The 25,292-nt window shown below is 62.2% G+C and overlaps 1 protein-coding gene across 4 annotated transcripts in view; it reads right to left on the bottom strand.

The window, feature by feature from the left end:
- The window catches only part of GSE1 (Gse1 coiled-coil protein), a 233,661-nt gene that overhangs the window by 85,906 nt on the left and 122,463 nt on the right, over positions 1 to 25,292 (bottom strand). The window contains exon 1 of one of the 4 annotated variants that reach the window (XM_039227441.1): positions 8,028 to 8,506. The exons of the other annotated variants lie outside the window; for them this stretch is intronic. Coding sequence (XP_039083372.1) covers positions 8,028 to 8,064 — 37 coding nt within the window. The 5' untranslated portion in view covers positions 8,065 to 8,506. Of the gene's footprint in view, positions 1 to 8,027; positions 8,507 to 25,292 lie in introns of those variants that run through there. 4 annotated transcript variants of the gene reach the window in all.

The raw sequence follows: 25,292 nt of genomic DNA, 5'->3' as shown, positions 1-25,292 counted from the left end.
TGAACCTCGACTTGCAGACCCTGGGGCCACAGCGCAGACAGGCACCCCTGCTCTTCCTCACGGACCCCATACTCAGAGGGCCCCCCAGCCAGCCCGCCCCCCACAGGACCCCATCGCTCTACGGAGAGCCTCAGCTGCGCCATCTTCCCCAAACAGATGGGCCCAAGGCGGTCTGCCATCCAATCCGTCTCCACCTCCAGACTCGCCCCCACCTCTCAGCGCCTCCGCACTGCCAACCCAGTCTAGCCTGCCACCTGTCTCTCCCTGGGGCCACGGCAGTCCCCGCGCCTGGGTTCCTGCTGGCCCGGCCGCCTGGAGTCTACCTGAGCCCCGCGGCCAGAGGGCAAGTCCCACAGCCCCACCTTTCGTGTCCATGCTGCTCCCCAGGGCACGTGCTCCGTGGCCACACGTCCATATGTCCGTGGGGCCCCAGGGCCTTTGCACATGCATGACCCTTTGCCTGGGTCCTTGCCCCTCCCATTTCACAAGGGCTAACACCTCCCTTTCTGACCACCTGGATAAAGCAGCCTCCACCCACACTCCGGCAACCCCCAGCCCCTCCCCTGCTCTCCATGTGTCATGGGACACAGTGAATGGGCTCGCGGCTAAACTCAGGGCTCGGGGAGGGCGCGGCCCTCGGGGGCTTCTCGGCCACGTTTCCCCACGTCTGGTCCAGTGCCTGGCATGCTGTAAGCATGTGCTGAATGAACAGAAAGAACTTCGCTGCTTTCAAGTCCTGGATGCGCCCCCCCCCCCACCCCTTAGACCCTCCGAAACGTGGCTCCCACCCAACGTCGGGGGTCACTCGCCCCCACACTGCTTCATCCCTCCTCACCCAGCCCTCCCCTCCGTCTGAAACCATCCTTCCTGGGAGGCCACCAGCCCTTGCCGGGTGGGCTCTGCTTCCCTTCAGCTGGGCCCTGGCAGCCCTTCTGGACGGGTCTCCCTCCCACCTGCTCACTCCGTCCCCTCCGCGCCTCGGGTCCAGGACCCTCAGTGCTGGAAGGCGCCCCGCAGCTCTCTGAAGGGTGCGCCGGCCTCAGAGCCCAGCCACTAGATGGCTCTGCCAAGCCCCGGGGTAGGCACGGTGGCCTTCTCAAGTGCCCAACAGGTGTGGGTGGGTGGGTCTGCCCTTGAATAGAAAGGCCAGCCCCAACGTCCCCTCCTACCCCCAACCCACCCCTGCTTAGTCCCAACCGCCGCCTCCCCTGCACTCCCAGGAAATCCCACACACACCAGCATTTGTGCCCCTGGCTTTCCCAATCCACACATCTGCTGCTGCCAGGGCGGAGATGGCCCGGCGCTCGGTCCTCAGCACTCTGGCGGCGCGCCAAACACACTCGTTTGCTCATCCCTCCTCACCAGACCACCTTCTTCCACTCAGCCTCACCCCCTCTGTGTTCCTCGCTTCCAAGGCCCGCCTTCAATGCCACCTCCTCCAAGGAGCCTTCCTGGATTTCCTCCACCAGGGTGATCCCATGAGATTCCAGAGCATTTCCCCGTTTGCTCCTGAAGCAAGGAGGAGACTGAGGCACAGACTCCCTTCGCGGCTCCAGCCACCACAGGCCAACACAGCGCAGGGCCGGCAGCCCATGGGGACAGACCTGTTCTGTGTCCCAGGAGACTGGGTCACACGCACAGCACACACTCACTATGTGAAAAGCAACATTCTAACAACCCAGGACCCGCAAGGAGACCACCACAAGGAGAGAAGGGAGAGGCTGGGCCATCTGACCTCTGAGGTCCCTTCCAAGTCCAATGTTCCGTGACTTCCCAACCCTGCAGGCCATTAAACAAGTGGCCAAATGCCCACTGGGCGGCGGTCCAGGCCTGGTCAGAGGGCGCTTCCTGTCTCTCTGCAGGAGGAAGACAGGGCAGCCACTGATCCTTCGAGGAGGCTGGGGGGGGGGGGAGGGGGCTTCCGGGACAACGGGGTGGGCTCGGGCTCTGGGGGCGAGCTCTGGGCCTGGCTTCCCTCACACCCGGCCCGCCCGCACCAGCACCCCCTCCAGCCTCCAGCTTGGCTGCGATCTGGGCTGAGGGTAACCACCAATCCCAGCCACAGCTGCGGCCGGCCTGGCATGGGGGGGGGGGGAGGGAGCCAGAAAAACGCATTTTCCCCTAAAGACTTGTAAAAAAAAAAAAAAAAAAGTCTCGCTGATTTTTTTCCCCTTTTACCCCAAGCTCTCCCAGCTCTAAATATGCCACACTTAGTAATTTTACGAGCAAACCAAGCTATACATCACACGGTTTTATGTTCCTAAATTAACAAAAAGACTTTAAATCTATATGGAGCTCTTAAAAACACACAAAAAAGCATGGCATCTATTTTTATTCCCTCTCCCCCAAATTCCCTCTTCCCTTCTAACGTACCCTCCTGCCCCCACCCCATGGCTGTAACATTTCAGCGGGACCACCAAGGAGAGACAGTCCCAAACGCAGATGAGCGACCGCTCTGCCAGGACCCCCAAATACTACCCTTTGGGCAAGGCTACTTTAGGGGCGATACAAGCCTGATGGTTTTGTGTTTTTTTTTTCCTGCAAAGTAGATGTTAGGATGTCCCCCTGTAAACCAAGAGGCCCCATCCACCAACCCGATTTGGCCACAAGTCTAAAGAGAATCACAAGCCTAGGTCTTGGTTTCTGAGCTGCAAAATGTCAGGGTAGACCAGATGACCAGAGGGGACGGGCCTCGTGGCCAGCCGGGGAGGAGGCAGCACCCGGGCAGGGAGCGGGGCACGCCCTCCACACACGCCCCCCTCCAAGGGGAAAAGGGGCAAGGGCCTTGGAAAAGCAGCCCAAGGCCAGGGGCCTGGCCCTCCTGCGGGCTCGGCCTCCGGGAGCCGGGTGGCCCTGGCCAGCGGCCCCTCGCGCCTTCCGCTCCCTCCTGTCCGAGAGAAAGAGAATCCTCCTGCCCCGGAATCCAGATAACAGAGCGACTGTTTGCTCCAAGAGCATGAAAGAAACTTTTCCTGACTCCGAGAGTCAAGAAGATAAGACGCAGAAGTTTCCAACGGGGCTGTATCAGATTCCCACCCATGAAGTCAGAACAACACATTTAGGCAAGAAAAAAACCTCTTAATGAGAACCAAATTGAGCAGGGGGGTGGGGGGGGGAGGCAGAGCGGGGGAAGGGCTGGGCCGCAGCTGGGACACAAGCCCCGGCTCCCAGCCGACAGATGGGAATGTGGCGGTCCCTCCCCGGTCCTCAGGGGTATCGGAAGATTAATTAGTGACTGCCTGGAAAGTGCTAGATGGAAGCCGAAATGCCTGTCCCCGCTGAGTTTCTGAGCTGTAAATAAGCAGTTTTCTCAATCACAGCCGAAATAGCAATGTTGTCCTTTTTATCTGACTCAGATCCCCGCAGGCCCCGTCTGCCCCCCACCCCCCAGCAGGCCCTGGGTGGTTCCAGAACCCGCCCCACACCCAAGGCTTCGCTCACCACCCAGCGGCTTCCCAGGTCGGCCCAGAGGCGGGGCCTGAGCTCCGTCGCCCCCTCTCAGCTCCAGGACCCCCCCCCACCCGCCCCCCTGCCCTGGCCTCAGCCCCCTCCATGGGCCCAGGCACCCAGCCTCACGCTGGCGCTTTCTGGCAGGGGTCGGGGGACACGATCAAACACCCCCAGGCCCCCAGCAGGGGAAGCCCCAGGCTTCACAAGCCTGTCAAAGGCCCGGGAGGCAGCTGGGGGCCAGAGAAACGTTCGGAGGGAGGCTCAGAGTCTCCGACAGCGGCCACCAGCGGGCTGTGTGGCTCGGGGCCAAGTGCAGCCCTCTCTGGGCCTCCGCTCCTTCACTGGAGTGTGGAGTGTCCTTCCCAGCACTGGACAGTGAGTCCCGGGGGCAGCCGGCCGGGGTCACCCAGAGTTCAGCATGGGGTTGGGGTGGGGCGAGCGGACGGCCGCGGGGTCCTCCCTCCGTGAACCCCAGGAACAAGATAAGGGGGCCGGCAGGGCGCCGCCGCCACCAACGGCCAACTCCCTCCCTCGCGCTCCTTCAACAAATATTTATTAAGCTGGGCTCCGGAGCCAAACGGCCAGCCGTCACCGCCTGGCCGCGCTGCTGCCTGTCCGGGTGACCGCAAGCCCCCCGGGCCTCAGTGTCTCTGGCTGCTGAGTGGGACCAAGTGAACACGGCGTCCGGAACCGGGCAGGCGCCGTGGAGGAGGCGGCTCCACCGCCGCCGCCTCCCCGTTCTGGTTATTATGGCTGTTCCTGGGCTGGCGCTGGGCCGGGCGTGCAGGAAGCTCACCGTCAGTCGCCTCCTGCATGGAGCTGGCAACCGGGTGCAGTTCAGGAAAGGGGGTAACTGGGCGCGCGCGGGCACACCGAACCGGAAGTCTGAGCACACGGAACCAGTTTTCCAAGAAGCATTAGAGAGCCCCCCCCCATCCATCTGCCAGTCCCTGGCTCCCTTCCCACGGATACCACCCCTGACCTCTGCTAGCGAAGACGCATGCAGAGGGCAGATACCGTGTCATGGGGTCCGGGGGTCTGGCCCAAAGATGTGAGTTCAAGTCCCCGTTCAACCACTAAGGAGCCCTGTGATTTTCTGCGAATAATTCCACCTTCTCAATAATAATTTGGAGGGCACCTGGCTGGCTCAGTCGGTGGCGCGAGCAGGTGACTCTCGATCTCGGAGTTGTGAGTTCAAGCCCTATGCTGGGCACAGAGTAATAGTTGCGAGGGGGGGAGCGCCTGGGCGGCTCAGTCGGTTATGCGTCTGACCCTTGATTTTGGCTCAGGTCATGATCTCCCAGCTCGTGGGTTCAATCCCCCACGTCGGGCTCTGTGCTGACAGCTCACGCGTAAGCGCGCGCGCTCTCTCTCTCAAAAATAAATAAACTTTAGAAATACGTGGTAATAGTCTTTATTACAGCTCTCACTTGCTAAGTGTTAACTCCATCGCAGGCACTGTCCTCGGTGCCCTGTAAAACCTTACACGTTTAATCCCTTATACCAGATGTCAGCAAACTTTCTCTGCTAAGGGCCAGATAATAAATATTTGAGGCTCGGCCAGCCTGTTGCCACTGCTCAGCACTGCTGCTGCTGCACAGAGGCTGCCCCGGACAATACATATAAGGGCAGGACAATAAAACTTTATTTACACACACAAGCCGCGGGCCACAGATCAGCAACCCCTGCCTCACACTGATACTGACATAGATACCATTCTGGATCCCATTTCACAAATGGGAAAATCGAGGCCCAGAGAGCTCAAAGTCCTCTGCCCGAGGTGGCAGCCTCGAAGAGGCAGAGGCTGCAAACGTGGGCTGCCCAGCCTCAGTCCCGTCACGGGTCAGACAGGAGTGGCGGTCTGTGAACTGTCCCGGGCGGGGGCTGGAAAGGCAGGTTCTGGGCCCTGGCGCTCCGCTCTTGCAGAACAGAGCTAGTTCCTGCGGGCCCCAGAGCACTGGCACCAGGCCTCTGCTCTAAGGGGTGCGGCTAAGCCCCTCCTTCCTGGGCCAGGGTGGTGGGCAGTGGCCAGTTTCACATCCCAGCCCCGTCACTTCCAAGCAGGCCCAATCACTAGCTGCTGGGAGCCTCACTTTCCCCATCTGTGAAACGGGCAGACACCAGCGCCTAACACAGAGGTGAGAGTGAGACGCACAGGAGAGATCGCTGCAAAGCACTCCCGGGGGGGAGGGGGTGTGTGTGACGGTGGTCATGACAACTAGGCCATTTCTTTTACTATTACCTCGACGACTCTGAGCTGACGGAAGCCCAGAGAAGCAAAACCATGTGCCCATGGTTCTTCCCGCTTACACGTCCTAATACCAAAATTGTAAAGTACAAAACCCTAGTAGGGGAATTTAAAAAGAGAAAACTGAAAGAGAGAGAAAACTCTAGTAGGTATGACAAACCTCCCTCCACAGGCTGAGAGGGACTCGAGCCCTGACCTCCCTGGGGGTCCAGACCTGCCTCCTCCCCCCTCCAGCCCCCCAGGGCTGTAACACCAGCCAGGACTGATTTTCCTTAATTGCTCCGACTTTCCTAGCCTGACACTTCCTCCTTTTCTTTCCGAGGCTCTGAGAGTAAATAGAAAAATCGGTCACCTGATGAATAACTACATGCCAGCAGCCACCCAATGGCAGGTGAAGTAGGGTGTGGATTACAAACACCTGTGCTTTTAAAGACGCCCTGTACTTCCCAAGATTCATCCTTGCCACACGCGTGTACCAGTGTCTATGAGGAGCGGGCGGGGGTGGGGCGGGAAGAGCCGTCCCTGCTTTCCCGCAGCTCTCCGTGCAGGGGGGAGGCCAACCGAAGCGCAGCTACAGCAGGCGTGCTCGGCTACAGCTCTCCCTCCAGGAGCCCTGAGGCATCTGCCCCGCGCCCGCTCCGCTTTCTGGTATCTTCCGAGGGGGGCTTGGGGGTGGACCCGGCGATGAGCGCCACCCCCACCCCCGCCAGCCCTGTGCTGGTCCTTCTAGAACCCTTTTGCAAAGTGGGGGGTTCCTGGTGCTCATTTGCATCAGATCCGTGAAGGGCCGTGTAGACGGAAGGCAAGGGCTGGACTTGCATTTCAGGAAAAAGACCTCAAAAATAGGGCGCAGACCCTGAAAAACAGTCTCCCTCCCAAAGCGCGTAGACCGTAAGCGTGAGATGCAGACCCTGTCAGTTTCTGGGAAGGGCTGGGGCCCTAAAATAGCCACAGAGAAACTCAGAAAGAGTAACTGTACAGATTTCACCCAGAACCCATCAGTCTTCTACTTCTTTTTTTAAAGTCTGTGGGACACTTGGACGGCGACCTCTTCCCTTGACCCCGTTCAGGCCATTCTCCCCCCCCCCCCCCCGGGACTCGGGGAGTTCGGCGGGGAGCCTCAGCCAAAGTGACAGGGGCTCCTGAACACAGTGAAAACACCCAGCACCCAGCCACCTGCACCTTCGCCAGCAAAACAGTGCAGAAACCACCGGGTGCGGCCAGCGCCTTCTGCAGAATTTGAGAAGCCCCCACATGAGCCCAGGAACTTCCCCTCCTCCCTACAGCACCCCGCATCTGCCCTCCCCCAGACCCACGGTGGCCCCAACTTCCAGGGGCACCGAGCGAACTCCCCGAGAAGATGAAACTCTCAAAGGAAACAAGAGAAAATAAAAACAGCTTGTTCCTAGTACAAGCGGTCACACGCCGCCCTGCCTTCCTGACCTGCGCGCCAGGGGCCCAGGGGCAGGCCTAGTCAGTTGTTCCTGACCCCAGGGGCCCTGGGAGGGGGTGACAGCGAGGGCCCTGGGGTCACCAAGCCTCCCGTCTCCCTCCCCAGGGAGCCCCGGTTTCCCAGCTCCCCCTTCGCCTACGTGTAATTATTTTCAAGGTTTCAAAGTCCAAATAAGGTGAACGCAAGAGGGGCTCCCCAAACCTCCGGCTGTCACCCCCTACCGCACCCCCGCCCCTCCAGCCCGGGTTGCAAGCTCCGCTTGCCCCGAAACAGAAAGTTACAGGGCAGGCTGCTGTCAGCGCGCAGGAAGGTTAGGGAAACAGGAAGCCACGCCAACCACCCTCCGGAGCTTCCCCGGCCCCCTCCTCCGACCTCGGCAGGAACAAAACCTTCCAGGGAAACCCGGGCAGGAAGGGGGGCGGGGGGCAGGCGCGCCCGGCTCGCGCAGCTGGAGGCAGAGGGAACGCAGCCCGGGGCTGGGGGCGAGGAGGGGGGGCGCCTGCAGCGAAGTAACTTCACACCCGGCGCTCCATTCGCCGCGGAGGGCAGCGCGCCCCGGCCGCCGGCAGCGCCGCCGGCTCCGGGCAGACAAAAGGAGCGAGACGCGCAACCCCCGGCGGCGGCGCGGTGGGGGCGGCGGGCCGGGTGGGCGCTCCCCGCCGCACGTAGCGCACACAGCGCCGGCTGGACCGCGGCGGGAGCGGCCGCGCGCGCGCGCGCCCGCGGTAGGCGGAGGGGGGGGTCGTTCGGCTGACCCACCGCCCCGACCCAGGCTGCGGGTCTGGGGGGTCTGGAGGGTCGAGGGGGGGGGGGGGGGGGGGGGTCCGGGACGCGCCGGCGCCGCGCGGGACCCGGGGAGGCGCGCAGCTCGCTTACCTGGTAAGTAATACAGAGGCGGCTTCAATCCAAACATGATTCAAATTAGAATTCCATAGTGGCAGAGAGGGGATGAAGACGGGGGGGGAAATTCTTTAAACCCAGCGATGAGACCGAAAGCGCCGTCCAGGCCCAGGCGCCTAAAAATGTCCAAAACAATAAAATAAAGACAGAAGAGCGAGCCCGAGAGCGCCGGAGAAAAATGTCTCTCTCTCTTTTTTTTTTTCCTTGTTTCTCTCCCTAAGATGATGCAAAGGCTCGCCCTCGGGCCCGCGCCCGGGCAGCTGCGGCCACCCCGGCCCGGGCAGACCCACGACGGGGCGACCGGCCACCGAGAGCGGCCCGGAGCCTCCACGGCCGCCGGTGTCTCCGCCGCGTGTGTATTTTCTGCCTTTTGGACTTGAGATGCAAATACAAAAAGGAGGGGGGCGCACGGCGGAGGGAAGCAGGCGGGAGAGCGGAGCGCGAGAAAAATAAAGGGGGGAGGTGAGGGTGATGAAATTGGGGGGTTAAGATCTTCAGGGATTACTCATTTGAAAGAAAAAAAAAAGGGGAGAGAGAGAGAGAGAAAAGCAGCCCCAAGACGCGCGAGTAGCAATCTCTCCTCCATTCAGCCATTTGAATGTCAAGGGCGAGGGTCAAGGGACCTGTTTCCAACAGGGTTTCACGTTCAGAACCAGAAGGAAAAAGGAAGGGGGGGCGGCGGGAGGGGGCATCTCGTGTTGCCAAGGAGAAATCGGCTTTGTTTTCGTTTCCCCTTAGCTACTGGGTGAGGAGGGGCGGGGTGGGGGAGAGGAGGAGGGGGCGAGCGGGAGAGGGGAGAGGAGAAAATTAATACCCAAACAGCCAAGAAGTACCGAGGGGGAGATTTCTTCGCGTAAATAAAAGAGGCAGCGATTGCAAACAAGTCTGGGGCAGGGGAAGCAGGCCGAGGAGCCGGCTCCCCTCCCCCTCTCGCCACCCCCCCACCTTTTTCTTTCTTTCTTTTTCTTTCTTTTTTTTTTTTTTTTTTTTTTTTTTTTTTTTTTTTTTTTTTTTTTTTTTTTTTTTTTTTTTTTTTTTTTTGGTGGTTATCTCCCCGGGCCGGCGTCCCACGACTGACTCAGAGCAGGGGTGGGGGAAGGAGGAGGAGGAACTCGCGGGGGCTCGGGCGTCCGGACAGGAGGAGCTGGAAGGCGAGAGCGCGCGGCGGCGGAGAGCCCCTCGATCAATTTTCATGCAAGAATCATTATCGGTAAATTGGAACGCTAGCTGCCTGACAGCAGATTTGTCTCCCCTAATGAACGCGAAAGGGTAGGGGCGCAGGGCGGGCGGCTCCTTCCGTCTCTACGCGGCATCTTCCGAGCTCCATGCTTTGCAGGGCGATCATCACAGTTTCACTTGCGAGCTTCCCCCGGCGCGGCGGCCGCTCCGTGCGGGCCGGGACCGGGGCGCGGGGGGCCGGGCTGCCCTCTCCCCGCGCGCGTGGCCGGCGGCGGGGCGCCCCGCTCTGCCCCAGAGCGCGGCCGTTTGCAAACAGGGGGCGGCTGCGGGCGCCGCCGGGCCCCCCTCGGCCGCCCATCTCCGCGCTCTGGCCGCCCGCCCGCCTTCCCTCCCCACCCACGGCTGACAGCTGCGGGAGCCGGGGCTCACCCGCCGCCGGGGCCTGGGAGGAGAATCCCCAAACCGTGCCCGGTGGGGGGCGGGGGACCCGGGCTCCGGCCCGCCTTTTGTGACCCCACGCGGGACTGCGGAACGCACGCGCCGCCCAGCCCGGGGTGAGCTCCGTTCTCTCCTCGCCCTGCCTCGCACCCCGCACCCCACCCTTAAAAAAATCCCTGTTGCAAGTGTAATCAAATGCTTGATACCATCGTCCACACCCTCTCTGCACTGGTGCATTATCAGATCCGGGAAGGCCTGCTTCCAGGCAAATAGACCTAATAAATGCTATTACTGGGATTCTGCAAGCCCCGGCAGCACCATAGTAACAGAGCCCTGGCTAATTTGGTTTAAGAGAACGATCAACTGCACGGAGTGTGTGTGAGTGAGTGTGGAGTCTGTATCTCTCCTCCCCACGCCGCCTCTCTTTCACACCAGCTCAAGAAGGCCCCATGTGATAATTCCCCAAATCGAAGGGGAAAAAACCCTGCCGCCAAACCACATCCTGTGCGCTCATTGTCCAGCCCAGCGATTTTAAAGAGACAGGCTCCATTTACCCACGCCCCCGCACGCTCTCGAACACGCGCTGCAAGGCCGCCTCTGGATGTGACAGTTCATTTTCAAGCCCTTTTACCTGCTCAAGGGCCCCCTCAGTGGCACAACCAGCCGGAATCGCGACTTGGTGACCCTAAGGGGTCACCTTTTGACCCCCAATACGAGCATCCTGGTTTGAGGAACAGACCTGCGCCCGCAGGTAACGCAGAGCGGGGCGCCGCGGTCACGCCACGCTGGGGTTCCTGCCAACGCTTTCCAGCCACTGCGTAAATCAGGGGTCCCCCGCGGCCGCCCCGGGGTCCCTTCTAAACGCGGTGGCTTCGGATGACAATTGAACTCCCGGAATAGGATACTCTAGGGGAAAGCTCCGGAGGGCAAATCGGAGGAGGTGGGGGCACCAGGCGTGCCTCCTGACCCCTCGATGCCACTCGCCTCCCCCCTCCCCCCCCCCCCCCCCCGCGCAACACCCACCCCTCCCGGAGGATCTTTAATGGGCGGGGCGGAGCGCACGGAGCCGAGGGAGAGGTGGCGCTCCGCCCCGCCGCCACCAACGGCTGGGTGGGTGCCGCACGCAGGCGGCTGCCTCCTCCGCCGGCAGGGCGGCCGGGGGTGCGACGGGCATCTTTTAATCCCCCAGCCCCCGCTGCGCCCCGCCCGGCGCCTCCCCCCCGCGGGCGGCCGAGCGCGCGCGCGGTCACCCGGGAGGGCGCCGGGGCTGCTGACCTGGAGGAACCGGGCGGCGCGGGGCCGCCGGCGCCCGCCGCCGACATCTGGCCGCTCCGCCCCGCGCTGACCCCGGAGGTCGCGCCCGGTCCTCGGCGGCGGCGGCCCTTTGTTTCCGGGGCTGCGTGGCGGCGCGCTCGGCGCTCCCCGCGCCTCCCCCTGCGCCCGCCGCCTCTGGCGGCCTGGCGAGGGAGACAGCGGCCCCGCGGCGGGGTCGAGGTCCAGCACCTGCGCGTCCCCCCACCGCCCACCTCCGGCTCGGCCTGGGCCGGGACCCCAGCTCTCGCTTCCCACCCACTTCCCACCCACTTAACACCCGCACACTTGACAGTCCGCGCCGCTCTGGGAGTGGGGGCGGGGGGACCAGGACACGCAGGGGAGGCTCGGGCAGCTGCTTGGAAAATCTCCGGGCCTGCTTTGGGGGACAAAAATTTTTTTTTTTACTCTTTTTAAAAGACCCTAAACTATCAGGTCCTGTTGTCATTCTTTTATTGGTTTTTTAATTCTCCAGGATTACACGAACAACAGTAGTAATTAATACTAAACCTTCCTCTACTGTACATGCTAATGGCAGGAGCCATAAAAATTAATTTGCAAACATGTCATTACACAATAGCTGTACAGGCAATAAACCTGTAATTATGGGCCAATCACAGGCAGGGTACAGAGGGAGGGGTGTTCCCCCAATCTGTTGGGTGCCCCCCTTCCCCTGCGAAAGTGGGGAAGATGGTGCCAGAAAGGAGTTTGCCTTCCCAGAGCCACCTGTGGAGAACGCTGCGGACGCAGGGGATGCCAAAGGGGTCTCTGGTCTCCAGCTCTGACGGGCCTGGTTTCTAGAGGAGACCCCTTGGACACTGCCACTCGGAGGCCCTCCAGGATTAAAATATGGCGGGAGTCCCGCGAAACAGAGCCTTGGGGGCGCTGCCGAGCAGGCGGGCCGCTGTGGGGTGAGCAGTGAGAAGGGTAGGAGGCCCCACACTGGTGGGCCAGCACCGGGCCTCTCTGAGGAAGGCAAAACATCTAGCCCTAGAAGCATCTGAATGCCTGCATTGAATTATCTCCGAACGCGCTGGCCAACCCCTAATTGCCTTTGGCCACGCCCGCCAGGGAAGGAGGTGAGCCGCCAGAGTCCGGTGATCCTAAAACTCCTTTTGGCCCGGGTCTGGGCGGCTCAGAGTAGGCTGGTGACATTTCCTGGTGACAGGGACGTCTGTGCGGGAGGAGAAGGCGAGATCCACTAGGAGAGGGTGTGGCTGCACCGCAGCTCCTGACCTGAAGCCAAAAGAGCTGAAAAATAGAAAGCGCAGCCCCCGCGGTGCCAAGCAGCCGGCTTCGCGGGCGGACTCTCTGCTGAATGGCCGGGTTGTTTGCCACAATGTGGCTGAACGAGGGGCTGGAGGCATTTTCCCTTTCCCACTGGCCTTTGTGGCTCGGCTGCGGTTTTTGGAACTCCTCGCTCCGGCCGCTGATTCCCAGAGGAGCCACCCGGCCTCCGAGGGCCGAGATGGCCTGGCGGGAGGGGAGGGTGGGGTGGTTGGCAAGAAGGGCTGCCAGGCTGGGCCACACCTGGACTAGGTGCACTGGGCAGAGCCTCATCAGGACTCTGTGCAGGGACAGGACCTCTCTTGCCGCCGCCCTCCCCCCCCCCTTGGAGGCTGACCTTGGCAATGACCCTCCCCCTCTCTGTCATCTCCTCTCTGGGGAAAAGGAGGGCATTTCTAGAAAACAGGCCGGAAGTGGGGCAGGTTGAGCCTCCCGTGCCCCTTCTGACGGTTGGGACCACCGCATGGCAGCCTCCTCCCCACCGCCTTCCCCTGCCCACGCCATAAGCCAGCCCGGGGTCAGAGGGCATGCTGGGCCTTGTCCTGGCTGGGCGGAAGGAAAAGAAGACTGCTACGTCTCTCAAGGGGAAAGCAAGCAGGGGCGGGGGAGGGGGACCTTGAGGCCGCGTGGCGCCCACTAGACACCCACTCAGAAGATGCAAGCCCCCCTCCCGCCCCTCCTCTGCTGCTCCTTCAAAATGGAGGGGGGCCAGACTCCCCCTAGCGGGGCTTCCGATGCCACAGCGTGGAGACAGCCCAGCCAGCCAAGAGCGTCAGCTGAACCGAATAAAAATAGCCGCCCCACACGTGCTGAGCACACTGAGGCTGCAGCCCGGGTCTGGGGAGCACGGTGGGGCGGGCGGCCCCCAGGGCCTGCTGCCTTTGGGCCCCCGTGGGCACTCAGCGGCCGGCTGGGACAGGCCCGGAGGCGCTCACCGGGGATCCCAGGAAAGGGAGCAAGGGAAGGCTGGGAGGGTGGCCGACCCCGACCGCCACCTCGGGCCCGCCCCCTCCACTTCCCCCTCTGGGATAATCACGCCCGCTGACGTTTCCGGAGTTGCTGTGCGAGCACTTTTCACAGGGAACTCGTTGGATCCTCACCACAATGCTGTTCAAGGTCACCGCGGGGAGTTTCGTTTTCTAGCCGAGGCACAGAGGGGTCAAGGGCCTCGCCCAAGGACACGCGGCCAGTCAACGGGAGAGCTGGGCTGAGCTCCTTGCGCAGTCCGCGTTCCTGACCGCCAGCTTGGAGGGGGACCTACCAGAGTTCAAATTTCAGCTGTGGGCCACCCACCGTGTGCCCTCGGGTGGTGACCTCACCATTTTGAAGCTCCGCTTCCTCACCTGGAAGACGGGATGAAATCACTCCCGCATTCCAGGGAGACTCAGGCGCATAACCACCCGGGTGCCCGGCCCCGAGGAAGGGCGCCATAAATACGGCGGTAATGACTCCGTGTTTTGAATGACACTGATAATACCACTACTGACCGGGCCTCAGTACTGCCGGGCTCCGGGCTCCGTGCGTTGCCAAGGGTATTATCTTATCTGACACCCGCCCCGCCTCCATCGACCATCACCCCATGAGGACACGGAGGCCCCTGGAAGTGAGGTCACTCACCCAAAGGGCACACAGGGAGCGCTGCCGCCCCGTGCTCCCGCTGTCCGGCTCCAGCCCTTAGGCGACCGGACGGCGCGTGAATGTTCTAAGTCCCCAGGCAGGCAGGTCTGAGAGGTCCGAACGGAAATGGGGCCCTGCCTCCAAGCACAGCTCACATCTGCAACCCCGCGCCTGGTTTCCCTCTGTGGGGACCTGCCTGTCCTTTCCTCGCCACCGGCGGCTCCAGAGCACACCCAGGCTGTGCTGTCCCGTCTTGGGGGTGAGGGGGTCTAGCCAGGCCTCAGGGGCCCCCTCCACCGGCCTCTGTGCCGTGGGTTGAACGGCGGTCCCACCAAAATATACATCGGCCTGTGATTGTGACCATGTTTGGAAAAGGAGTCTGTGTAGATGTCATTAAGAATCTTGAGATAAGGTCACCTGGATGATCAGAGGGGGCCCTAAACCACGGCGGGGGGACGCGGAGCCCCCCGGGAGCTGGAAGGGGCAGGAAGGATCCTTTGGGGGGCTGGCGCGTGGCGATCCTGCCGATACCCTGACGTTCGACTTCTGGCCTCCAGAACGGGGAGGAAAGAAATCTCTGATGCTCTAAGCCACCCAGATTGTAGGAATTTGTTACAGCAGCCGCAGGGACTAATACATTCTGTCACTTTGTAAAGACAAGCGCTCTCTGTGCTGCCAGCCCACGGAGGGCCTGGGTGTCGTACGCCGTGGGCCTCGGGCCAGCGGGGTCAGCCTCTCCCTCGGGTCTGTAGCACGGGCTTCGATTCACATGAAGGGGCCAGGACCCTTGCACAGGCGCGGGGCCGGGTCGCCCGTCCTCCGTGAGGCTGAAGTCTCCTCCCTGGTGACCCACATTCACTGGCTGGGGTTTGGTCAGCAGCCCGGGCCGCAAGGGATCGCTGGGTGCGGCCATCTGCCCGGGGGACGGCCAAGCAGTCCCGTCAGATCAACCTGTGAACCGAGCGAGGGCTTAGCTGGCCTTCTGCGTCCGTCCCGGCCGCCCCGAGAGGCCGGGGGTAACGATCTCGCAAACCAGGAGCCCTATCGGCCAGTCGGTCACCGACGCCGTTTTCTCTCTCCTCTTGGGCTCAGACCCAGACTGTGTCTCTCAGCCTCTCACGCAAATGTGCGCGTCCAGAGGACCAAGCGATGGCTGAGGGAACGTGGTGGAAGCAGTGACGCACCGCTCGCAGGCCTGGCCCAGAGAAGCATCTCCCGGGGGCCTCTCTGTTCTCCTTCTGGGTCGCCTCCCCCATGTCAGCTTCCAGGAGGGCCCGAGTCCGTGTCTAAAAGACGCAGCACCTGGGGCGCCTGGGGGGCTCAGTCAGTTAAGCGTCTGACTTCGGCTCGGGTCAGATCTCACGGTTCGTGGGTTCGAGCCCCGCGTCGGGCTCTGTGCTGACGGCTCAGAGCCTGGAGGCTGTTTCAGATTCTGTGTCTCCCTCTCTCTCTGCCCCTCCCCCACTCATGCTCTGTCTCTCTGTCTCAAAAGTAAATAAACTATAAAAAATTAAAAAAAAAAAAGACGCGGCACCTCCATCAAACCCCCAAAGGTAGTACTATATCCACCGTGCGGTTTGTAAACTGTTACTTCTGATGTGCTGAGCCACGGGGGCTCAGGGGTCCCTCCTCCACGCATTTACTTAATACCTAGCACTGCAGTGGGTACTTTAGGTACGTTATCTTAGTTCACCCCCACGGCAAAAAGAAGCCGGCCACCATCCCCATTTTTCAGAGAAGAAAACAAGAAAACGAAGGTCCAGAGGCAAAAGCCACTTGCTCACGGTCTCGCGGCCGGTAAGAGGACCACCTTGCATCTGAACCCAGACCCTGCCCTGCGTTTTAAGCTGCTCTCTGTGCCACTCTCCTCCTCCGCCTCCAGCAGCGGCTGGCAGAGGCCGGAGCTCAGGTGCCCTTCCTAATGAACAGCAAAACAGACGACAAAAGGCCAGGAAGGGCAAGTACGTTGCCTGCTGCCAGCCACCCGCGGAACCGGGAATCTGACCCGCTGCGGCAAGGCCAGTATTTGGGGACAAGCCGTGAGCAGTGACAGGGATGGCCAAGGCGCTCCGTCCCGTGGCTGCAGAGACTCCAGAGAAATCGGACAGAGATGGCTCGTGGGATTGCCAGGGCCGCACAGTGCATCCCTGAACCCCCCACCCCCGCCCCTGCCTGTGGTCACACGCCTCCCGGGGGCGCGGGCCTGGCGGACGGCTGTCCAGGAGCACGGGGGGGCGGGGGGGGAGGTCCTGGGGGGACAGGACATGCTGGCGTGAATGTGGCTCCCTCAACCCCCGCCCCCCCGCCCCAGGCACCTTCTGTGGACACGGCGACAGCCCGCATGTGGCCCGCCTGCTCGGATCCCGCTCCAGCCCTGGCCCTGATTTGCTGCCTGGGGCCGAGCCGACAAGGCTTTCTTCTCCCTCCCGGGGCCCGTTCGCCAGGGACCAGGCGGGAGGCTGTTCAAGGCAAAAAAAAAAGGCATTTGTGAGCAACCCTCCCGCTGCTCGCTGCTGGGGACTGCTGGGCAAGAAGGGGTGGGGCGGGGGGGGGACATAATTACCCGCCTGTGGATGACACACGCTCCCTGTCTACCCTTGGGCCTAACTGCGTCAGGTCTGTGTAGCCCGCTGGCCCACAAGATGCGAGTCTTACGAGGTGGCTCGCGCGGGGCACGGGCTTTCAGCACGATGGGGCCGAGGTGGAGAGGGGCGCCTGGGCCCCTGCCTCTCTCTCTAGCTTTACCTCGTGGAGGAATCCGGGCTCAGCCCTGCATCTTCCTTCCTGAACTTCTGCCCAGTCTACCCCATCCCCACCATCCCCCACGGCCTGACCGGCCTCCATCCACCCTCCGGCGGGTCGTGCCTGAACCCACGGGATTCCCACCGCCGCGTGCCCAGCACAAGACGTCCTCTAGTAGACGAGTGCCTCTCCCCCGCCTGATGGGGCCCGGGGCTCCCTCCCTCGGCACACTGGCATTTGGGGCTGGAGAATTCTTTTTGTTTTTAATTTTGTTTGTTTTAAATGTTGATTTATTTTTGAGAGAGAGAGCGAGCGAGCGAGCAGGGGAGGGGCAAAGAGAGAGAGACGCAGAATCGGAAGCAGGCTCCAGGCTCCGAGCTGTCAGCGCAGAGCCTGATGCAGGGCTCGAACTCATGAGCCGCGAGATCATGACCGGAGCCGAAATCAAGAGTCAGATGCTTAACTGCCTGAGCCCCCAGGCGCCCTGGGGCCGGAGAACTCTGCTGCGGGTGGCCCTGTGCACTGTGGGATGTCTGACAGCAGCCCTGGCCTCCACCCACTGGATGCCAGGGCCACACACCCATTGTGACAACAGAAATCTCTCCAGACGTGGCCACATTTCCCCTGGGGGACGGGCGAAGGCTCCAAATCACCGCAGCTGAGAGCCATCGATGCAGCCCAAGGGACCCCGCCGGTCCGCTGAGGGACCAGAGTTTCAGACCCCATTCTGCCATCAGCCTCAGACAAAAAACCACCCTCTCTCGGCCCCAATTTTACCACATAAAAAATCAGAGGGGCTGAATGGGGTCTCCCGGCTGCCCCTGATCCTCTGATGTTGCTTAGAACCAATCAATGGCTCCCAACTGGGGACGCGCTTGGGACTCAGGAAACACGGTCAGGAAGGAAGGAATGCAGTGACGTGAAGGTGCTCATGCAGGAAAAGGGGGGGGCGAATGTGCCAACCGGGTATGTGGGCAGCCCTGGTGCCTCTCAGTCGTTCTCTTTTCTCCAGAGACCTCCTTCCTTCCAACGTAAGCAAAACCTGCTACGAAAAACAAAGTGTGTGCTATCAGTCATGTACACTCTAGTGTGATTTAGCCCCATTTCTACCATCTTCCCAGAACCATGCTGTGGGCCTGGCTGGAGCATCTCATGACTAACCAGAACAGCTGTAGGAGGTATTTGGGAAAGGGAGGACAAAAGAGCTATTCTGCCCACTTGGGCCAAAACGGCGGTTTCAATTTCATAACATCATGTGATGAGGTGAACTTCCGGGTGCCCTGCGTTACCGTCCGTTTCAACAGCTGCCACGGAGGGGAGGGGACAGTCTCAGTCAAGGGCTGGGAGGAGTTATGCAGCCCAGAGGAATTGTAGTCAAGAAGTGGGTCCGGCAGCGCCCCCAACAAATCCGGCACTGAGTGGCGCGGTCCCCTGGGCCCCGTGACCCGAAGTCTCCTGGCTGCCCCTGGCAGGCCCCAGCATGTGTCCCGAAGGCAGGATTTCCGGTTGTTCCTGGGGGTGGATTACCCCAGAATCAGCTCTGCCTCGGCTTTTAATTGGGAGGTAGGAGGGCTGTTCCTGAGGCGGAGGGACGAGCACCTGGTTACTTCCGCAGGGGGAGGCACGTGGGCACCAGGGCGATCTGGGTCCCGACGGCGCGGCCCCGGCACAGGTGCGGCGTGGCTCTTGCCTTCCCTGGCCTTCAGTCTCCTCCTCGGTAGGACGCTCGGACTAAATGATCCCCCAGGCCTTCCAGCTCCGCGAGCCCATGATTAATAAAACTCAGACACGCCATCTGCTCACTCTGACATTTAAGAAACAGAACGGCTTCCCAAAGAGAAAGCTGCGCGGTGCGACTCGCTTCTCCTCCCTCGCCCGCCGATCGAGTGTGGGTTCACACTCCCCCCCCCGCGTCCCAGCGCCCACGGGGGGAAGCCCGACACGCGCACACGCCGCCGCGCGCGGCGCTGTCCCCCACCCCCCCCACAAAGGTCACAACGGGGGGGCTGGCCGAGGACAGGGGCCTGCCCTGCTGGCTCCCCGAGCCGACCCCTCGTGGGGCGCTCACCCTCTACGACGCCTTCTCCGGCCCGACAGCCAGACGCGCATCCCGCCAACACATCCCCAGACTTCACAACTGTTAGCGCTGATTCACCTCCCCCGCTCGTGCAGCTGTCCCCCGTGCTGGGGAGCGACAGCCCCCCCCACAGGTGGGGGAACCGAGCTTGAGAAGTGAAGGGTCAGGCCCAAGGTCACGCAAATGACCAACGAGGGGTACAGAAATGGGGTCTCGGCCCCACTCTGTGGGCACACGAGGTCGGGGACGCTCTGGGCCACGCTGGCGGCTGTGCCGTGGCCCCGGCCCGCAGGCACTTGAGGCCAGGAGAAGAGAAGGGGGGCGGGGGGGGGAGGCTTTGGGCGGGGGAGACCCTCCCCTGGCAGCCAAACTCCGGAAGTGCTTTTAACTCAGCCCGGGAGCTGAGCGGGGGCAGCAGAGGGCTAGCATTCCCCATGCTGGCTGGGTCCCAGGGGACCCCCACCCAAGGCGGGGGCAGGGCAGCCCGTCTTCACACCCTTTCTCTGCGGCTTTGCTCCTGAGCGCCGGACTTGGCCGCCGGCCCCTGCCCCGACCAGTCTGGACGTGGCGGCCGCCACTCCCGGTGCTCTGTCCCCTGCCTCCCTCCCCCGCACTGCTGCCCTGAACTTGGAGAAGAAGTGGCCTGGACTTCCTGTTTCTCACAAGACCCATCAAATGCACCCAAAAGGCTGGATAAAAATAGCCCCCCCGGTTTCTCCAAAGCACCAAACTGCTCACAAGACTATGAAGGAATCGCCAGGCCAAAGGGGACGGGAGGGACCTCAGAACCGGAGCTCATGTGCCACACAGGCCACGCCAGCCCCGAGCGCACGCACAAAATTTGCACAGACCCGGCAAATTTTGGACTTCGTTTTTATGGCCTTAAAGGTCAAGGGGGACAGAAAGCAAAGCTGGGGGGCCTCCTGTGTAAGGTGGGGGCGCTCACCGCGACGCCGCTGATAACAAGGCAGGACCCCAGCGGACGACCTGCTCAGGGAAGAGTGACCAGGGAGCTGCCAGGGCCTGGGGCCGAAGGAGCTTCTAGAACAGTCGTGTTCCAGAAGCAAACACAAGACCCCTGAAGGAAAGCACCTTCGTCTCAGGCTTCGAATTGTACCTCCGTTTATTTTTATTTGTTTGCAAGTATAATGAGCAGCACACAGTTGATGACAAGCAGACACAGGGGACTGCGCGAGCGTCAGTGGCAAGAACAGGCCAGACAAGCAGGCCTGCCTGAGACTCCAGAGGCCGGCGTTCTAGAAACTTCTATGAACCTGCCGTTCCGATAAAGCCACTAAAGAGGAAACGCAAGGGAGGTGCCACAGTCTAACGTCACCCCAGAACGTGGGCTCCCCGGGGTTCTGCCGGTCCCCCTCCACTCCCACGGAACCACGCCCGAGCTCAGTGGCTGTCGGTGGCCTTGGTCGACACACACACCGGACTTGAGACCTTCAGGGGTGAAGGAGTGGCCGTCTGTTGCGGCTGAGCCTGGTGACTCAGGCCACTCTGCGAGCAGACGTTCATCACGCCCTGTCGCCCTTCGGTGTGGCACTTGGCGCAGGAGGCGCTGGTGAGAACACCAGCCACGGGGCAGCCTCCCCGGTGGAGAACACGCGCAGCCCGGAGGCGGAATGACCTGCTGCAAAAGGCTGAATCCTTTCAGCTCCGCCCCGCACCCCCGACCGCTACAATTCCGAGTTCGCTCTTTATGACAACTCGCGGCCTCGGCTCCGGGAACATCTCCCAGGGACCCGTCTGCGGGGGCAGCTTTGGTGGCTGCGATTAGCCGAACAGGCATCTTTTGAGCCTGCGAAGCACTCAATTGCAGGTGTAATTAGGTGCCCTCATGCCTGAAATCGCCCGCCTTGACTAACTGCGCCCACAATTACGTGCCTGCGGGCACGGGGCCGGGGCTGGCGAACCCGGGCGCGCCACTCATCGCGGGGGCACCGAGCAGCCTTTCGACACCGGACGCTGCGCTGGAGAAACCCAGCCCTCTGCCCTTGGCGTTCCAGCGGCTCCGTCCAGCTGGGGATAACGAGGAAAGACAAACACGCCAATTAGGCGAGGTCCACACATAAATAAACTGCACAGCTCCTTAATTAAGCCACTTACGGGTGTGGGCGAGGCCGCGAGGAGAAGGGGGAAGGAGAGCGGTGGCCCCGCGGGCGGGGATGCGGTGCAGATGCTGGGCCTGGGAAGGGTGGCGAAGCCGGGTGGGCCCCTCCGGCGCCTGGAGCTGAGACCCCAGGCCCCCGCCAAGCATCCCCGCCGCGACGTCACCCGCAGCTGGGAAACAAAGGATGCCGCAGGCGGATGGTGCCGGATGGAGCCAGAGATGTGCTGCGGTCAGAGATGGGCCGCCTCCCCCCTCCCTGCCCCGTGCTGTACTCTCTCTAAACCAATGAAACCAGGCCCATTGCTCGGCCGGACTCAGACCAGGGGAGAAGCTTCCGGCGCCCCCCAGCAGAGCCCCTGAAAGCCATTTGCCGTCTGCAGAGCGCAGCAGTCCTGGCTGGAAGCAAAGGGCAGACGCGATATTTAGATAATTAAAGACCCATTGCTGAGGGGGCTGCCGGGTGGCCGCAGGTGGCTTCGGGGCAGATCCGGCGATGGCTCAGAATGGCTGCCATGCCTTCTCTCTTCCCCTTCCGGCTACAATGGAGGGAGGCTGACAGGTGACCACAGGGAAATTCTGCCCAGGCTCGAGCCTGAGAGTCTGGGGGTCCCTATAAGACTTCTACAATGTGGCCGTGGCCTTGCCCTTCCGCCTTACCTCTACTTCTAGCCGCACGAACCTCCCCACCCCCACCCCTGCTCTTCCTGCCACAGGGCCTTTGCAAGGGCTGTGCCCTCTGCCTGGGGCTCTCTTCCCCCAGCGATCCACACCGCTCCCTCCCTCGAGGTCTGCTCTGACTCCCCCCCACCCCCCGACCCGCCCCGCGGCAGCCCTGCCCAAGTGTTCAGGCCCCGGGCAGCAAGGGTGACCACGGTGGGTCTGGGTCAGGCTACGCAGCCAGCATCTCCTCCGTCGGCCTCTGACTCGGCGCCAGGAATCACTGAGCTCCCCGAAGCAGAGCCTGCTCCTCTGTCTGACCCTCTTCCTGGCCCCCTGCCCGAGCAGACGCCTGTGAGAATCAAAATCAAGATCAGCCCCCTCTTGACAAGCAACGGCCAAACCTTGACCGTGGAGGCACACAGACGACCTGAGACTCCGACCTGAGGCCCCGCGCCCCTGTCTGGGGCTGCTGCTGAGCCGCCACAGGACAGGGCCTGCATCTCAGCCCTCCCCCCACCCCTGGACTTCCAGGGGGGTGCTAGGCTTCTCTGTTGGGCGTGATGCCTTAGGCCTTTTCACCCCCCCCAATCCCTGCAGCACATCCCAACTGTTCCTCGCGCCTCAGGCCTCGCCAGCGGGGGGCCAGGCCAGGGCTTGAGTTTCTGGAAACTTCCCCTGTTATAACCAATCAGCAGCCTCGACAGGGACCATCCCGGGCCATGTGGTGGCTGAGGCTGCGCCTGCTGTCCCCGCCGCTCGGGGCTGTGTCGGCCCGGCTCCCTCGACGGGGGCACACAGGCAGCGCCCCCGGGGGTAGGAGCCCAGACACAGGCTGTGCTCCAACCCGGCCGCCCGTGGCCCGTGGCCTCCCTGCGCCTTGGACTCCTCCTGGCTCTGGGCGCAGAGGAAGGACCTAGCACCTGGCAAGTGCAGAACATTCTGGGTCCCCGGGGCAGCTGGCCCCTCCCGCCGTCTATGAGGCACTGCCAAGCTCCCCGTGTCACAGACGGGTCCTGCCCGTGGCAGACGGAGGGAGGGGATCGCAGAGGGAGGGTGCTGGCCTCGGCTGCAAGAGCCCCGGCCCCTTCCACGCCAGCGTGACGGCCCAGAGCGGCCCGGCTTCTCCTTTTCCAAAGAAGCCCCGATCCAAATCCCAAACATCACCCCGCTTCCCGGAGGAAACAGGCCGGTGAAGCCCACAGAGAACTCAAAACTCCTGGCCGTGAGCCAAACCCACAGAAGCTTCCTGGGGACCTGACTCCCCCCTGCTGACCCTCACTCAGGTCCCGCCCTCCCTCCTGGGGCCACTCCTCCCCCCGCCCTGGGGTCTGCACTGTCACAATCCCTCTTGCAGCCACTGCCCCGATGGCCCTGCCCTTACTGCGTCGTCCATTTGCAAACCCCAGAGCCTGTATACAGCAGTCGCTGCATGGATGCCCGTGAGAAGAACACACAGAGGCAGAGGCAGGGCCCAGAGGCCCACAGCCGAGGGAGTAAGGAAAGCTGAGCCTCCAGGCCCTGTGGCTGCACTACCTCCAAGCAAAGTAGGGGAGAGGGGTGAGCAAAAGGTCCCCAAGGGGTCCGGGCTGGGGGCTGATTTGCTTTGGTCTCTTGCCCCCCCCCCCCCCCAGTGGGACTGGGGGCTTGACCACACGCAGCTCCAGATTAGCAAGGGGCTCGCCCACTTCCGCTTTCAAGTGTCTTCCCAAACCTCCGCGGCTCCTCTCCTTCCTCTTATGGCAAGCTGTCACGCCCAGAGGCCTGTGGGTGGCTTTGTTTTTATTCTTCCCTCCAGGGAGCCCTGATAAGGAGGCCAACCTTGACCCTCGCTGCTGCCCCATGTGGCCTGGAAAAGCTTCCCGCTCACCTCCCGGAGTCGGGCCTGGGGCTCCCAGAGGAGAAGTCCGCCTCCCGCCTCGGTCCCCGCCAGGGAGGGGAGGAAGCCCCCAGGGCGGAGGTCCCCCAGGGGGCCTTGCTGGGGCCCCAGCCTGTGGGAGGCCAGGACAGCAGCGTGGCCCCTTACGTGGCCCCTGACGCCTCAAGTGCAGGCTCAGGGTCGGTCTCCCGGGGCGGGGCTGCGCCTCACTTCTGTTTCCAGAACCCGCCAGCACCGAGGAGAAGCTGGTCCAGCTCACTGCTGCGGGGGGACGGGAGGTCAGGCCGCGCGACAGCAGCCGGACAGAAGAGCAGGTGTCTGGATGAGGCTCGGGGACGGGCACCCCCCCCCCCCCGAGGATACACCCGGGAGCACGAAGGGCCGGGAACAGACACGCACGGATGCACCGGCCACAGTGTCCACGACGTGGAAGCCACCCGGTCGTGCGTCACGGGACACGGACTCACAACACACGTATGTGCACACAGCCCTCGGGGAACGAAACCCGACACGTGCCACAACACGCATGGCCCTTGGGGACGTGACGCTCCACCCACGACGCCACAGGCATAGAAGGCAGATCCTGAAGGACCCCCCCCCCCATTCCTGCACTGGCTGGATCCGGATGCGCAGGCACGGGGGTGGGGGGGCCGGGCCGGGGCGTCGACGGGGACAGAGCTCGGGTTCGGGGGGACGGAAGAGTCCTGGAGGCGGGTGGTGCCGCATGACGGAAAACGTGCTCAAGGCCGCCAGACGGAACACGTAAAAAGAGATGAGATGCTACATTTTGTTTTGTGTATTTTTACCACCATTTGAACAGAAGGAGGGACCCTGCCCTGGAGTAAAGGATCGTTATCAGCGGCCACCTGGCTGGGGTGGAGACAGACTGGGTAGGCCCTGGGAAGGAACTTTCTAGAATGACGGCGGACAGGGTGGTAGGTGCACAGGGACTCCTGTGTCAGAGGCCAGTGAACACAGCTCTTAACATGCCTGTAGTTCACCGAACGCAAACTAGATCCAGTAAGATTTCATTTTATTTTTCTTAAGTTTATATGTTTATTTTGAGACAGCACGAGCAGAGGAGGGGCGAAGAAAGAAGGAGGGAGGGAGGGGGAGAGAGAGGGAGAGGGGAAACCACCAGCATCCCACTGTGCGCACAGAGCCTGATGCAGGGCTCGATCCCACGAACCGGGAGCTCACGACCTGAGCCGAAACCAAGAGTCGGACCCTCACCCGACAGAGCCACCCAGGCGCCCGCCCCTCGCTAAGGTTAATTTTGAAAGTAAAAAAAGCAAAGCAAAACAAAACAAACTTTGAACGCTCGTGTCGGAATACGCGTACCTTTGCTTATGAGGGATTTCCGTATAGTACGTGTCCGTCATCTCTCTGCGATAGAAGTGATGTGAAAATAGCATCTGAGAGATTAGATACACGGAGTTCTAGCACATTCTTCCTGTGTCAGTGGGTTGCCGTGTCCCCTGCTTTGGCAGACAGGGGTCGATGCGGCTGTGCGAGGGCCGGGGGCACGTGGGGAAGGTGTGGGGACAGGCTCCAGCCCCTCAAGTCTGCAGACGCTAACCACAAACCCTGAGGCCCTGGCGCATGATCTGCAGGTGACACCGGTCATGTGCCACACGCCACTTCTCTGTCACACACGTGTAAGAACAGGAGAGCCCCCCCCCACGGATGCCCACGTGGGCAGGTGCGGCGGAATCCTGGGAGCCCGGAGTCCCAGACCAGAGAGGTGGATGCACCCCACCTCCCCCGGGGGGCTCAGCCTCTGCCCAGAGTCAGGGCTGGAAGCGAAGCTGGGAAGGTGGACAATCCCAGACAGCTGGGGGGGGGGGGGGGGGGGGCGGCGGGAGCCCAGCTTCCAAGCGCAGGGAGGGAGCAGTGGCTGTTACTGGGGGGCCTGGAGGAGTGCCCAGGTCCAAA

This window comes from Hyaena hyaena, unplaced genomic scaffold (genome assembly GCF_003009895.1).
Source record: "Hyaena hyaena isolate Hyena2069 unplaced genomic scaffold, ASM300989v1 scaffold_1, whole genome shotgun sequence".
NCBI classification, from domain to species: domain Eukaryota; kingdom Metazoa; phylum Chordata; class Mammalia; order Carnivora; family Hyaenidae; genus Hyaena; species Hyaena hyaena.
This window is presented reverse-complemented; position numbering and strand designations above follow the sequence as displayed.